This window comes from Aegilops tauschii, chromosome 4 (assembly GCF_002575655.3).
Source record: "Aegilops tauschii subsp. strangulata cultivar AL8/78 chromosome 4, Aet v6.0, whole genome shotgun sequence".
Taxonomy (NCBI): Eukaryota; Viridiplantae; Streptophyta; class Magnoliopsida; order Poales; family Poaceae; genus Aegilops; species Aegilops tauschii.
The window spans coordinates 11840765-11854416 of NC_053038.3; the positions used below are offsets into that span (position 1 = coordinate 11840765).

Consider the following 13652-nt stretch of genomic DNA (forward strand, 5'->3'; position numbering starts at 1 on the left):
CCATCTTGAGTACGACATTCTTCAGTTGTTGGTAGGTCCTCGGCCCGACCCATGAATGGCGGGCCGACGTGGTGTGCACCCCCTAATCCAGGACATCGTCACCCGCCGACCACCTCGACGGATCCCAACAAAGTCCGCCCACTGAGGACCTCGATGGGGACAGCGTCGGCGTTGCACACCTCTTCCCGCGCCTCGCCGGTGGCGCCTCCGGCCTTATACCGCCAACCACCTGGTGCGGAAGGGAACGAGAGAGTGTGGACGGGGAATCGACCGAGCTGGTGGGGTGAGAGGGCACTTCAGCGCCCCACGTTCGCGTCGTTCTCACTCGGAACGAATGGCCGGTCGACGCCGACGCGGCATACGACTTGCGCTAAGATCCGTGCCGCCACAATCCAACGGTTCTAACGTAGTTCGCTGGGAAAACGTCCCCGGCTGCCGTCGGCCAGTTAAGATTTCCCTTCTTTTAGCTCTGCGTTTAGCAAATACTCCGTACTAGACAAAAAGGTAGAGGGAAGTTCACAAGCAGAGCCGTCGGCCAGAAAAGCGCAAAACGCACCAGGGTTCTCACACGACACGCCTCGACGTTTCCATCTTTCGTCACGCCGTGCTTCCATCCATCCATCCGTCGATCAATCAAAAAGCAAAGCTTATTAAAGTCCGCCCTTCCGTGGCCCGGACGTCGATGATCTGTGGGCAGCGGAGCGCGGCGACGGCGACCGGCGGCGGCAGCGGCAGCGCAGGGTAAGCGTGGCAGTCGACCAGGCCGACATACTACACCCATACGCCGAGGGCCAGGCGCAGGCACGGCAACGGGTCACGGAGAGCTCGCCGCGACAGGGACGTGACGAGCTGGCTCTACTCTACTAGTGGTGGTGGACGGCGCTGGCGTCGCTCTATTTTTTTTCGTTTTCCCCCTCCCTCCTCCGCTCTCCGGTTCCGGGAAAGCTCCCGCCCTCGCCGCTCGGGGAGCGGCAGAGAAATGCGACGGCGATGCCCCCCTTCCTCCTCTCGCTGTCCCTCCCAGCCCTAACCCTACCCCTGCCTCCCGCCCCCGCCCCCGCCCCTCGCCGCCACCGCGTCTTCGCCGCGCCCGCCTACGGGCCGCAGCCCTGCCGCGGCCGCGTCTGCGTCTGCGCCGCCTACAGGCCCCCGCCGCGGCAGCCCTACCGCCGCCAGCCCGCCCCGGCCCCGGCCCCGGACCCGCGCCCGCGCCCGTCCAATGCGCCCGCGCCGCCGCAGCGCGACCCTCGGGGCCAGGAGGAGGTCGAGGAAGCGATCTACGACTTCATGCGCCGCTCCGACAAGCCCGGCGCGTTCCCCACCCGCGCCGAGCTCCTCGCCGCGGGGCGCGCCGACCTCGCCGCCGCCGTCGAGTCCAGCGGAGGCTGGCTCTCCCTCGGATGGTCCTGGTCCTCCGACGACGACGCGCGGCGGCCGGCCGCGTCGTCGGCCGGCCCCGGCGTGCACCCTGACTACCCGCCCGAGGCGGGTCCTTCTGGCCGACCGCCAAACTCGGCGGCGGATTCCGTAAGGTGGGTAACCGAGCCGCTCTGTGATGTGTAATGTACCCCTCTGTTGATTGCTCTGCGACGACTTGCTGAATTCCGAGTGTTGCAGGGAGCAGCAGGAACCGACGCGGTCTGGGAGGCAGCCGGAGACGGAGGAAACAGAGTGGGTGCCTGCTAAATCTCTTTTGAGTTATTTTGATTGATATGTTGGTTCCTTATTGATTTTGCTTCTTGCTCCGTAATCGATTGCAGGGAGGCAGGGTCTGGAGCAGGCCTGGAGGGAATGCTCGCCAGGCTGCGGAGAGAGAGGGAGCGTGCGCGGCCACCGCCACGCAGCAAGAATCAAGCGGGAGGGCAAGGTCAAAATGGCGGTACGCGCATTTTCGATTCTCCGCGTTCTATCGAAACATGTGTTGTTTTCAGTTGTGCAGCATGAGCATCTTCTTTGCAAACAGTTATATGTTTGTTGATAAGGTAACACCAACTTTTGCAACCAATGGAACTTTGCATAGCATAGAGCTCATTGTGCCATAATGTTTAGTTACAGCCCGTGGAAGGTGGCTTAACGCTCTGCTGGATAAAATTAATGCTAAGCTCATGCCGGGCAGGAAGGAAGTGCCGTTGACAATAGTTCATGCAAAAGCTGTCTGTTCTCACGGACCGGACTTCCCTTTCCCCTGACATATATAACTAGCAGTTCAGTAGTTTAGCGCTTTCCATTTAAGGTTGCAAAGGGGACAAACGTACCGTTTTTTGTTCTATGTCGCATTCTAAAAATAGAAGTTTGGCATTAGAACTTTATTTCTCATGATCCGACATATTTTTTGTCGTCGTGCTACTGCTTGATGTAAAGTTGTTTGCACCTTGACAGCACTGCAATTATTTGAGTAATCGTGAATCTACGGAAGACTACCACATTATTTTGTTTGTGCCTTTTAATCATAGTAGTAATATGTTCTGTTACATACAACTGGTTTAGCTTTGTTATTACTCTGCCCATTTCAGCATTTGGTCCTTCCAAGCTAATGGCCCTTTTGTGTTAAATCTCTTACAATACATGGAGCATAATTCATTTTCCATTTCAAATTGCCTCTGTTAATAGTTGCCCCCTAACACCTAAATGAATTGAAGGGTCCATGCTCCCTAGATATACATGGTTGATTGAAGTTAGTAGACTCTGCGATTTGCAAATATATTTACTAATTAAGGACCGCTTTAAGATTGACCATGTGTTTAGGTATTTTACTGATTTAGTGCACACGGATCATTTTCTCGGTACTCTATTAGTATCAACAGTAAAAAGTACACATTGTAAACTTTTGGCTGGAGACTCAGAGAGGAAAATTGAAAGAGTTCCACCTTATATAATTGAAAGAGTAGAAAATAGTGTTGGTTTGTTATTGATGGACAACTAATGGATAATTTTTGTTAGAGAGCTTCTGGATAATTATGTATGTGAACCTTTATTCTGATGTACCATATACTTAATTTCTAGCTGGTGTTTCTTCATTTGTATATTAATGATCATACTTCTGTGTTACATACATGCAGCTTTAATGAACCATAATGGAGCTCCTAGTCGAAGTCCAACTGATGGCATGTACACTCGAAGGATACCTGTGAATGGAAATATACATCGCTCTCATTCTCAAAATGGAATACCAGAGGCCAACAAATCAAGTAGTTCGGCCAATGATGCATGGCGAACATGGTCTCTTGACAAGAGTCGGTTTTCTGATTTTGAAGGTTATATGATAACTTAACTTTCTTTTGTTGCACATCATATCTTATGATTATTTCATAACATGTTTAATATGCTGACAGCCGCTGAGATCCATCCTTTGAGCAGAAAACCACCGAAACGTGCTGACCTGGACACTGTGTTGATAGAAGATGATGTTCCCGGACCATCTAATGGTGTGGTTATAAATGATTATCCTAGTGATCATGTAGACTCTGAAAGAGATGAGATACATGCACGTTTTCAAAATTTGGAATTCGATCTTGCAGATTCTCTTAAGACATTAAGATCAAGATTTGATGGAGTTTCGTCATATATGGTGTGTCTCGTATCATCTTCTTTACTTATCTATCTTTTGTTGTGAAATACTGATGGGATACGTGATCTTGAGATTTTAGTGTGGTTTTGCATTCAGTTTTCTTCACTTGTGCATTTGTAAAGTTGTTTATGCATTGTACTAGACATGGCTCTGCTGTTCCTAACAAAACACACCCGAAGATATGGTTCTGCTTGCTCTAATTTTCTCTTTATGCACTTAACACTGCCTGCATCATACCCTCGCACATCACTAGAAAAGTGCCATCTTGGGATGCATGCAGTCAAATTTTTTGATTTTGACTAACACTGTAACAGTATCCTCATCAATATGCAGTCTGACAACATGAAAACGGTACAAGTTCATTTGCCAACGGAACAACTTCCATAAATTTTGATTTTATATCTGTAGATATTCACTGTATATCCCCTATCTTGTCTTGCAATGTTGTGATTTCGCAACGCAAACAAATGATTATCGCTAATAATATTCCCTTGCAGTGCTGATTGCTGAATGTAGTTGTGTTCTCTACGAGGAAGTAGTTAGCTAGTCGCGATATAAAAAGCACAGATACGGAGACATGGACACGGCGATACGCCTAGGGGACACGGGATACGGCATTAAACAGCCATTCAGGGATACGGCGAGTATATATGAAAAAAATTAAAACATGCCATGTAATATAGAGTTAAAAAAATGAAGAGAAACTGAGATAAGATCAGAATACTGCCCCATTTCCATTTGTTGTATTGTTTTTCAAGTGTTCAATGACTGAATTAATTGATCCTCTAGACCCATGTCATTGCAACTTGCAAAATACATCAAATGCTAGTATTAGTCTATTAGAGAGTAGAGACTGGAGAAGACATGCAACAAAGGATGCAGGTGTAACTTTCACCCTCACCCACGGACGATTAGCCACCAGCAGTGGCGCTCCCAAACGCCATGCTCCCTAACATCAAGCAACAATCAAAACAGCAGCACCAGGCACCAGCATGCAAGTGAGCAGCAGCTCAAGAGCAAGCAGCAACGGCATGGACGCATGGGGAAGCAAGCAGCAGACTCAACAGCAAGAAATCGAGCAAAGATATGAAGAGGTTGAGAAGAGGCTGCTGGGGTTATCTGCTCGAGCGTGGTTGTCATCGGGCGGTTGAGTCCAGGGGGCGGTGGCGATAGCGCGTTCGACTTGGAGCAGCGTTCCTTTAGTGGCAAGCGTGTGTGCGACCTTGCAAAATAGGGTTTGTATCGGGCCGAGGCTGTTATTGAGCTTCCTGTGTCCCCAACGTATTCCATACGTATCCCAGCTGTGTCTTTGTTTTTCTCCTTTCTTTAATTAGGAAATCAGGGGATACTGGGGGACACGCGTATCCCGGCATGTCCGGCCATATCGCCGTGTCGCACCGAATTAGGACGGCAATTCGGCAGTTTCGGCCGTTTCCATGCTTTGTTGGTCGCAATGATTTAGTTTGCAAATTATTACACATTCTTGTTTTTTAGAACCATTGTATTACTGGTAGGAAGTTTCTGATTTTCGAGACTCGGCCGACGCTGATATGAAACTAAAACGATAATGGAAGATCTTGATGCATCTCATCTTGACTTTTCTAGAGGCAATATACTTGTTCTGAGCATCCATCTTTGCCCTTCCATTTTCCAGTCAAATGGCGAAGAAGCAGATGTGGTAAACGGGTTCTCTGATGATTGGGAATTTGAAGAGACAAAAGTAATGCATGCCCAGGAAGAATTACGGACAATCCGTGCTAAAATAGCAGTATTAGAAGGCAAGGTGGCGCTTGAAATAATGTATGGTCACTCACAATTGAATGTTGATCATCTACGCTTTTTATTTTGTATCAATCTCTTTTATGACTTATTCTGTTGATATCAGTGAGAAGAACAAAATAATTGAAGAAAAGCAAACGAGGCTTGATGAAGTTGAGAAGGCTTTGAGTGAGCTCCGCACAGTATCTGTTGTATGGCCCAATCCTGCTTCAGAAGTTCTATTGACCGGTTCTTTTGATGGGTGGACAAGCCAAGTAAGTCCATGTCCCAATTCTCTGCTTAATTAATAAATATATAAACTTCACCAAGTAACTACAAAATGGGTGGCAGTTCATGATTTCAATTTCTATCACTCTTTGGTGTTAGTTGTCAGGTGAATTCCATTGATTTATGTATTAAGTTGAATATTAATGAAGAGAGAAGCTGGTTCTATTGCTGCTCTCCTAAGTTGTGTAAATGCAATTTACTGCCAACACCTTATCATGTGCACAGTTAATTCATTTCTTAATGAGTGCAAAACAAACACATACAGCAAGTTATATGGAAACCTGCATCTTAGGGAACATACTCCCTCCAGTCCATATTACAGAGGGAGTACTTAATTTGATGTGGTTCACACACAAGTAAAGTAACTTCAGGAACTAGCAACATGGTAGTTACGAGAATGGTAGGGATCGAAGGCGCCAAGTGCTTTGAAAGATGTTTATTACGTATATGTTTCTAGGAGTAAAGCAAGTTTGTAATCTGATTTTGGTTGTTGGTGCTGTTTTTGGCATAGGCACAATTGTGATGACACGTGTCCATAACCTTTGTGTTAGAAATACTACGTGTTATTTGGATTTGAAAGGTTAGAAACATTGTTTTATATGCCAAAAGAAAAAGGAAAAGCACATGGAATCTTCATATATTTGTTAATACTCCTTCCATTCCTTTTTATGACTTGTATTGGTTTGTTGGAAAGTCAAGCTTTTCTACCTTTGACCAAGTTTATAAAAAAAAAATCAATGTATGAATACTAAATACATACAATATGGAAATATTTTTCATGAAGGGTCTGATGATACTGATTTGGTATTGTAGATATTGATACTTTTTTCTATATAAACTTGGTCAAAGATGGAAAAGGTGGACTTTAAAAAAACATCTTATAAAAAGGAACGGAGGGAGTATGTATTTATCATTTTATATTAAGTGGAAACTGAAGCAGCACAATTTTACAAGAGCTTCACTAGGCAAGACCTAGCAACAAATATACTACCTCTGCAACTTTTTATAAGACATTTTTAGAGTCTATGACAATGTGAAAAACGTTTCATATTAAGTTAGGGAGGGAGCATATCTTTATCTGGTACCTTTAGCTGAGATTTAGTCAGTTCCTAGGAGGATACTGGTCACATGACTGACATATCCAAAAAGATGTTCTTCAGTTCGAGCACATATAGGATAGGTACTAGATGTAGAAGCCTGAAGGACAACATTCTGCCATTATAGATCTTAGTTTCACTTCCATATGTATGGGGGTGCTGTTTAGTTTTATTTTGTATACATGATATTTGCATTTCCATGGAGCACACAGCACAATTCAGATCAGCCAGCAGAAGAATGTTAGTAATACAAATCAAATTTGGTTCTAGAGTAAGAAATATTACCTGCGTCCCAAATTACTTGATCTAAGACAAGTAATTCGGGACGGATGGAGTATGAATTTGTTATGCCATTTCACCTCTCTTGTCGCTCCTTTGATATAACTTTCAAGATATTGAATAATTAAACATCTAATTGTATGAATGTCCATGGAATGTTGTCTGCTTTGGGCTGTGTACTGCAGGAAGTCTCTCTGTTAATATATATAGCTCTGTGTTTGCCTGCTTAATCACATTCTGTTCCATGTCATGCCTATGACACGTTTTGTCATCTATACATCGTCATCGCTATCGCCTTATTCTTGAGTATAATCAAACACTGGACTATTTTCCTTTTTGTAGAGAAGGATGGAACAATCAGAAAGCGGCATTTTTTCGTATAACCTGAGGTTGTATCCCGGTAGATATGAGGTAATGGCGTGCTACTCTGCTTCCATTGTCACTACTTTCACATCATCTGATAGTGGGTGTTCGTTTGTGCTTCAGATTAAATTTATTGTTGATGGTGTTTGGAAGAACGACCCGCTGCGCCCTACCGTGAACAACCATGGGAACGAAAACAACCTTATGATTGTCACTTGACCTGCCTGCATCCTTGTAGTAACTGTGTAGATTATAGATTGTCATCAACAATGATTGGTGCCAACTGATTAGATCGCTTCTTTCTTCCTTGTAGCCTGTCAGTTTTTGCCGCCTGTCGTTTCTTGATTGTTTTCTAGAGCCACGCATGACTTGGACAGTGTAGGGTCAGGGTGTTGTCTTTCACCCCGCTGAGATGGGAGAAGAATATAGCTGTTGGTGTGTGTGTTCTTTCCTTCCCCCTCTTTCTTCTCCCTGGAGAAGCATAGCGGGGCACTCGAATGCCCCGGTGGCGGTTGGGGGTAGTTCGCCATCGGTGTCTCGGGTGTGTGTAACAATGTACATATCTGGTGATAGCAAAGTTGTCCGTGGTTAGTTTGTCAAGGTGGTGGCGTGCCTGTCAGTATGCACGCACTGGTTCTTACTAAGATCCAGCCCGGGAACTCATCTGATAGAACAGAGCATGTCAAATGCATTGGTTGGGATTGGTTGGGATAGCTATCGGTCGGCAGAAGGTCAGCAGCTCAGGCACAAATACAAAACGCAGTGGAGATGTGAGCCTCCATTGGGTCGTCACAGTACAGTTTGAAGGCATGCATGCCTGAAACACCCCACAAGTACAGTGAAATCGTTTATCTTTCATTTGAACAACTTACAAGAAATCAACCACCCCATTGTTGTTTCTTTCATTTTTAACAACTTACAAGGAATTAACCACCCCACTGTTGTCTACAGTACATTTCTTCCTCTCTTTCCCCGCCCACTTCATCTATAGATTGATTGATCGATTTCATAACAGCAGAACCAAAAAATTATAAGAACGCAAAAGGGAAATAGCTACTGTGGTATAAGACACGTGAATTAATCACCTGACCTTATTCTACCCCCTTCTTTTGATCATCCAAATTGCATCAAGCATCCCTGGTCCCCTTGAACCTGTACCACCTGGCGCAGATCATGAAGTAGACGAAGTTGAAGACGCCGATGCCGGCGATCATCCAGTAGAAGAGGTCGAGCCTGCCCTTGTTGAGGTCCTGCGCCAGCCAGTTCTGCCCGCCCCCCGTGGTCCGGTGCACGATCGTCGTCAGGAAGCCGCTGAGGTAGTTCCCGAGCGCGAGGTTGCAGAAGGCGAGCGCGCCGGCGACGCTCCTCATGTGCTCCGGGATCTCCTTGTAGTAGAACTCGATCTGGCTGATGAGGTTGAATGCCTCGGAGAGGCCTAGGATCATGAGCTGCGGCACCATCCAGAAGCTGGACATGGCGGAGATGCCGCCCCCCGTCTGCGTCGTGCCGATGGTCGGCTGGTTGAGCGCGATGTCCCTGCGCCGGTCCTCGACGACGGCGGAGATGATCATGGCCACGGTGGAGAGCGCGATCCCGATGCCCTGGCGCTGGAGCAGCGTGAAGCCCTCGTCCTTGCCGGTGACCTTGCGGAGGCGGGGCACGAGGAGGCGGTCGTAGATGGGGATCCAGAGCGTCTGCGCGAGCATGGCGAAGACGGTGAAGGACGCCGCGGGGACGTGGAAGCTGCTGCCGAGGCGGCGGTCCGACTGCAGCGCGGAGAAGACGACGTAGGTGGACTGCTGCACCACGGCCACGTAGTAGATGATCCCGGTGGACCAGACGGGCACGATGCGGATGAGGCACTTCACCTCCTCCACCTGCTGCACGGTGCAGAGCCGCCACGGGTCGGCCGCCGCGGCGCCGCCGGAGCGCACCTCCTCGGGGGAGGCCACCATGGCGGCCTTGTCGAGGCACCGGAACTGGTCCGTGTGCGCGAGCTTGGTGACGATGGCGCTAGTGTGCGGCGGGTCGAACAGGTCCTGCTTGGGGTCCTTGGCCTGCTTGAGCGAGCGCTTGGCGAAGGCGGCGGCGAAGACCTGCACGATGGTGGTGAAGGGGGAGCCCTCGGGGACGACGCGCACGTAGAGGCGCGTGCCCATGAAGAAGAGCACGCAGGCGAGGAACATGAGCGCGGTGGGGATGCCGAGGCCGATGGCCCAGTTGACGTTGCTCTGCACGTAGATGATGACGGTGGCGGAGACGAGCATGGCGGAGGTGAAGGTGAAGTAGTACCAGTTGAAGAAGCTGTTGATCCCGCGCTTGCCCGACTCGGTGTGCGGGTCGAATTGGTCGGCGCCGAACGGCATGCTGCAGGGCCGGATCCCCGCGGAGCCGATGACGAGGAAGGCGAAGGCGATGAAGAGGACGGCGAGCTGGTAGGAGCTCGCCTTCTCGCAGACCTCCCCCACGCCGCAGTCCGCCGGGTGCAGGCTGTCCGCGCCCGCCGTCAGCGTTAGGAAGAACATGCCCTGGGGTGGGAGGGAGGAGCAGACATTGTTAGTTACAGAATCGCTAAAGCAGCTTAACATTCACAATGCAGGAAAGGCAGATGGATGTGCATGAGGGCATATGTACAATGGTGCGCCACATAGGTTAAATACTTAGGTGAAGGAGAGAGAAATCATAAGCCTTCTCTTAATTAAGAGATGGTCTCTTAGCAACAATTGTCTCGTCACATATTCAGGGATGTCTAGTTATTGAAGATAAGACTAAGAATAATTCACTGTACGTTACTTTCTATTGTCTTGTGTAGATTACATGGCAGACGTAAGATAAGATAGCCTTATCAACCATTGTACATGCCCTTAGGTGAAGAGATGGCAGAAATGTATGTAGTGAAGAAGGTGAAGATGCAAGTAGACCTGTCCGTGCCCTGGTCATACAGACAGACGGGCCTATCTGGGTCCTGCATGCACTCCACCATGCACGCATGCATCAACGCCCGGTGGGCAGGCCCCAGCACACACCAGCCATTTGTCCAAACACAGTAGCGTCCCCACGCTCGGCCATACTCCCGTGCGGTAGCGCTGGTGCCCACGTACTCCCGCCTCCCCACTGCACTTTCGCCGCTGGTTAAAACCGGTAACCGGCAGCAGCCCGACAGTGCCGTTCACTCCTCCTTCCTCACCTCCCCGTGCGCGCCCCCACCCACCTCGCCGTGGTCACCACCGAATCCCCCGTTCCGACCCACGGATCCAGCCGGCCACGCGACGAGTCCAACCGCCGGGGGAACACGACACGGCGCGCGCTGGGACGCTGGGTGCATGCATCCCACTCCCCGCCCGCGCCTCATCAAGTGGCTGTCGTTGTCGCTCAGGCACAGGGAAGAACCTTCCAGCACAGCAGCTCGGCGGAGCCAGCCCAATGGCGATACCATTCTCATGATTCGCTCGCGTTTCGGTCGTGGTGGAGACAGGGACAGGTGTGGGGGCGGCCAGCGATGGCGGCGACTGACATTGACGCGGCAACGTGGGCTGCTGGCTGGGTGTTCCTGGACAATGCGCGGATCGAATCGTGAGAGGGGGGCCGGGTGGGGGCGAGCAAGAGGGAGATGTGCGTGTCCTGGAGCGTGCGCGCCATTTTTCCACGCAACCGGTGGCCGCCGCGTTGGGCCGGTCAATGTTGACGGCGGCTGCCATGCCACTCCGGCCGGCCCGCAGCGAGCCAAGACCGCCCGCCGCTCGTGGCTGGGTCGTGCAACTACTAGCTGGCAGTCGCTGCCAGGACAAGCGCATACTACACGTCCTCTGCCAAACAAAACAAAAAGAAAGAGATGGGTACATGACCGGATAAGGTGTACGCACGGATCATATCATCCATCATTGCGTGGCATGTACACTACAAACCTCTATCCAGACCAGGAGCACCTGTTTTCCTCGCTGATGAACAAACATGATGAGATCCGTATCGCACGGAGCCCACCAGCTTAGTAAGTAGCGGTAGAAGCTACTTACTGGTTGGTGGAATGATGGAGGACAGGAGTACGAGTGGCATTATACTAGTAGTACTTAGTACTACTACTACTTCACAATACGTCTTCAACAAATGGGCCGGCACATGATTGCGTCCAACTAAGTCGACGGCTCGGATCTCATCATACCATTGGGACCGTTCCCAAATATATCTCTTTCTAGAGATTTCAACAGGTGACTACATACGGAGCAAAATGAGTGAATCTGCATATTAAAATATGTCTACATGCATCCGTATATTATATTTTATCTAAAATGTCTACAAAGACTTGTATTTAGGAACGGAGGGAGTACTACTCAGTAGTAGTAGCATGTGTAGATGTGGCGTGGCATGACTCGCTCGAAAAGGACAACACTCTTAGCCCCTTGGTCACCGGTTAATTAACACACGTAGGGCACTATAATATGGGGTTAGTGGAGCGCAAATCATGAGTTGCACCTCACTCACTTCTGCGCCGCTTCAAAGGCGCGCTTTAATTTTTCACGCCGCCCTTTTCACAGAGCGTCATTATGGTCAGGATTATTCAGGCCCCTAAGCATTCAGAAAACCTGGATGATTCCCGTTTAAATCTACCGTGAATTCGAGCCGTCCGATCCGGTACCAGCTCCTCATCAACCGTGCGGACTCCGTCCTCAACATACCAAGTCAACTACTCGTAAACGGCCTGAAACTTCAGCTCATCATGACGCTCCAACCGTTATTAGTGCTTGCCACGTCCATTTCTGAGACAAGTAATTCCGAATGGAGGGAGTAGTTGCAAATTTCCTAATGCTAATCCACATCTACTCCAATCACGCGTCGGCGTCGAGCGAGAAGAAGAAGGCGCGCACGCACGCACGTGGTCGATCGTGCCATGTGCAGCGACACACAGTAAAAATTAGTACGAACGAGAATCGTTCGAGGCCACCTCGAAAGTGCAGGCTCGCACAGTGCGGCAGGACGGGCCACCAACCCACCCATGGATCTACAGTCCCGAAGCACAGGCACGAGCCAACTGAATCTCGAGCCCCGACCAACCCGAGAAAGGAAACCGCGGGAGCACAGAGCGCCCGGACATCCGCCTCGATCCCCGGCCCCGATCCCCAATTCGGAGGCCGGTCAATGGCGTCTCGCGTTCATGGACGCCGGCGATTCGCCATGAAAGCGGGCGAGAAGAGGGGAGGGACATACAGGGTGCGTGGTGGATGGATGGATCTGGTGGGAGTTGGCGGGGAGAGGGAGAGGGGCTCACGATGAGGGAGGCGACGGAGGCGATGGCGAGCGCGAGGTAGCGGCCGAGGTAGGCGTCGGAGAGGAAGGCGCCGACGATGGGGGCCAGGCTGGTGGTGCCGTTGAGCCCGTTGAGCAGCGTCGCGGCGTCCACGCTCCGCATGTGGAACACCTGCGTCAGGTACACCAGCAGGTTCGCCGACGTGCCCAGCGTCCCCAGCTTCTCGAACGTCTCGTTCCCTGCGACATGAACTCGATCAGCTCAGATCCCGGCCGGGGCGCGTCGACCGGCTCCAGAGCACGCACGCACGTACCTATGATGAAGGGCATGGCCTTCCAGCCGTGGTACTTGAGGGCGGGCCGCGGCGGGTGCGGGCTGTCGTCGTCGCCGCTGCTGCCGCCGCCGCCGTCCATGCCCTTGCCGGAGTCCATGCTCTTGAGCTTCTGCCCGGCCTCCTCGTCCTCCCGCCCGCCACCGCCGCGCATTCTCGCTCCGGCGGCCGCTGCGCTCTCGCTCTCGGCCTCGCCCCTTTCTCCCGGGGCGGGTGCGGGTGGGTGTGGGTTTCCTTGCTTCGGGTACCAGCAAGATGAGACTGAGGGGAGTGCTCTGCCTGCTCGCTCTCTTTATACAACGAAAGGGAGGGAGGGAACAGTGGTGGTCGTCACGATGCCAGGGTTTTCTCCACTTCCACTCCAACCCTTTCCTGTGCTGCCAGAAGCAGGGGCCCCTGCTGGCAGGGAGTATATGACTCCTTCCTTTGTTATCCGAACAACAGTGTTGTGTGCCCACCGGCTAGAGCTCGCTTGTTTAAAAATGAATGGATTTGCTTGTACATGATATAACATTAGAGCATCTACAACCGGGCTTGGCAAATCCGGCCTTCTATATGCCCACGGACTCATCCGGATGGGCCCTCACATTTCGCTCCCGGAATCCACATATCTGAAATCCAGACTCTCAAATCCATGAAAATCCATGCACAAGGATCATCCGGGAAAGTAGGCTCGGGAGCAAAGTAGTCCTTGTGCAGTAGCTTTGCTCCGGACACCCTATTCTG

The 13652-nt window shown here is 50.5% G+C and overlaps 2 protein-coding genes across 3 annotated transcripts; one reads left to right on the forward strand and one right to left on the reverse strand.

Annotated features, from left to right (window-relative positions):
• The first annotated feature begins 547 nt into the window (after nt 1–547).
• Nucleotides 548–7953, forward strand: LOC109781744 (protein FLOURY ENDOSPERM 6, chloroplastic). 2 transcript variants are annotated; one of them, XM_020340350.4, is made up of 10 exons: nt 695–1532; nt 1618–1671; nt 1761–1879; nt 3060–3254; nt 3333–3425; nt 3519–3568; nt 5223–5368; nt 5454–5601; nt 7333–7401; nt 7477–7953. In XM_020340350.4, exons 1-10 carry the CDS (start codon nt 991–993, stop codon nt 7570–7572), a joined length of 1512 nt encoding a protein of 503 aa, XP_020195939.1. In that variant the 5' UTR covers nt 695–990; the 3' UTR covers nt 7573–7953. The 2 variants fall into 2 exon arrangements, with proteins under 2 accessions (XP_020195938.1, XP_020195939.1); XM_020340349.4 differs by having other exon boundaries at nt 548–1532; nt 3333–3568.
• Nucleotides 7954–8187: 234 nt separating this feature from the next.
• On the reverse strand, nt 8188–13308 carry LOC109781745 (protein NRT1/ PTR FAMILY 2.11). Its single transcript, XM_020340351.2, has 3 exons — nt 12909–13308; nt 12617–12834; nt 8188–9881 (listed from the first exon to the last, which is right to left on the reverse strand). The coding sequence occupies exons 1-3, from the start codon at nt 13078–13080 to the stop codon at nt 8481–8483; spliced, it is 1791 nt and encodes a 596-aa protein (XP_020195940.1). The 5' UTR covers nt 13081–13308; the 3' UTR covers nt 8188–8480.
• Between the last annotated feature and the right edge of the window lie 344 nt (nt 13309–13652).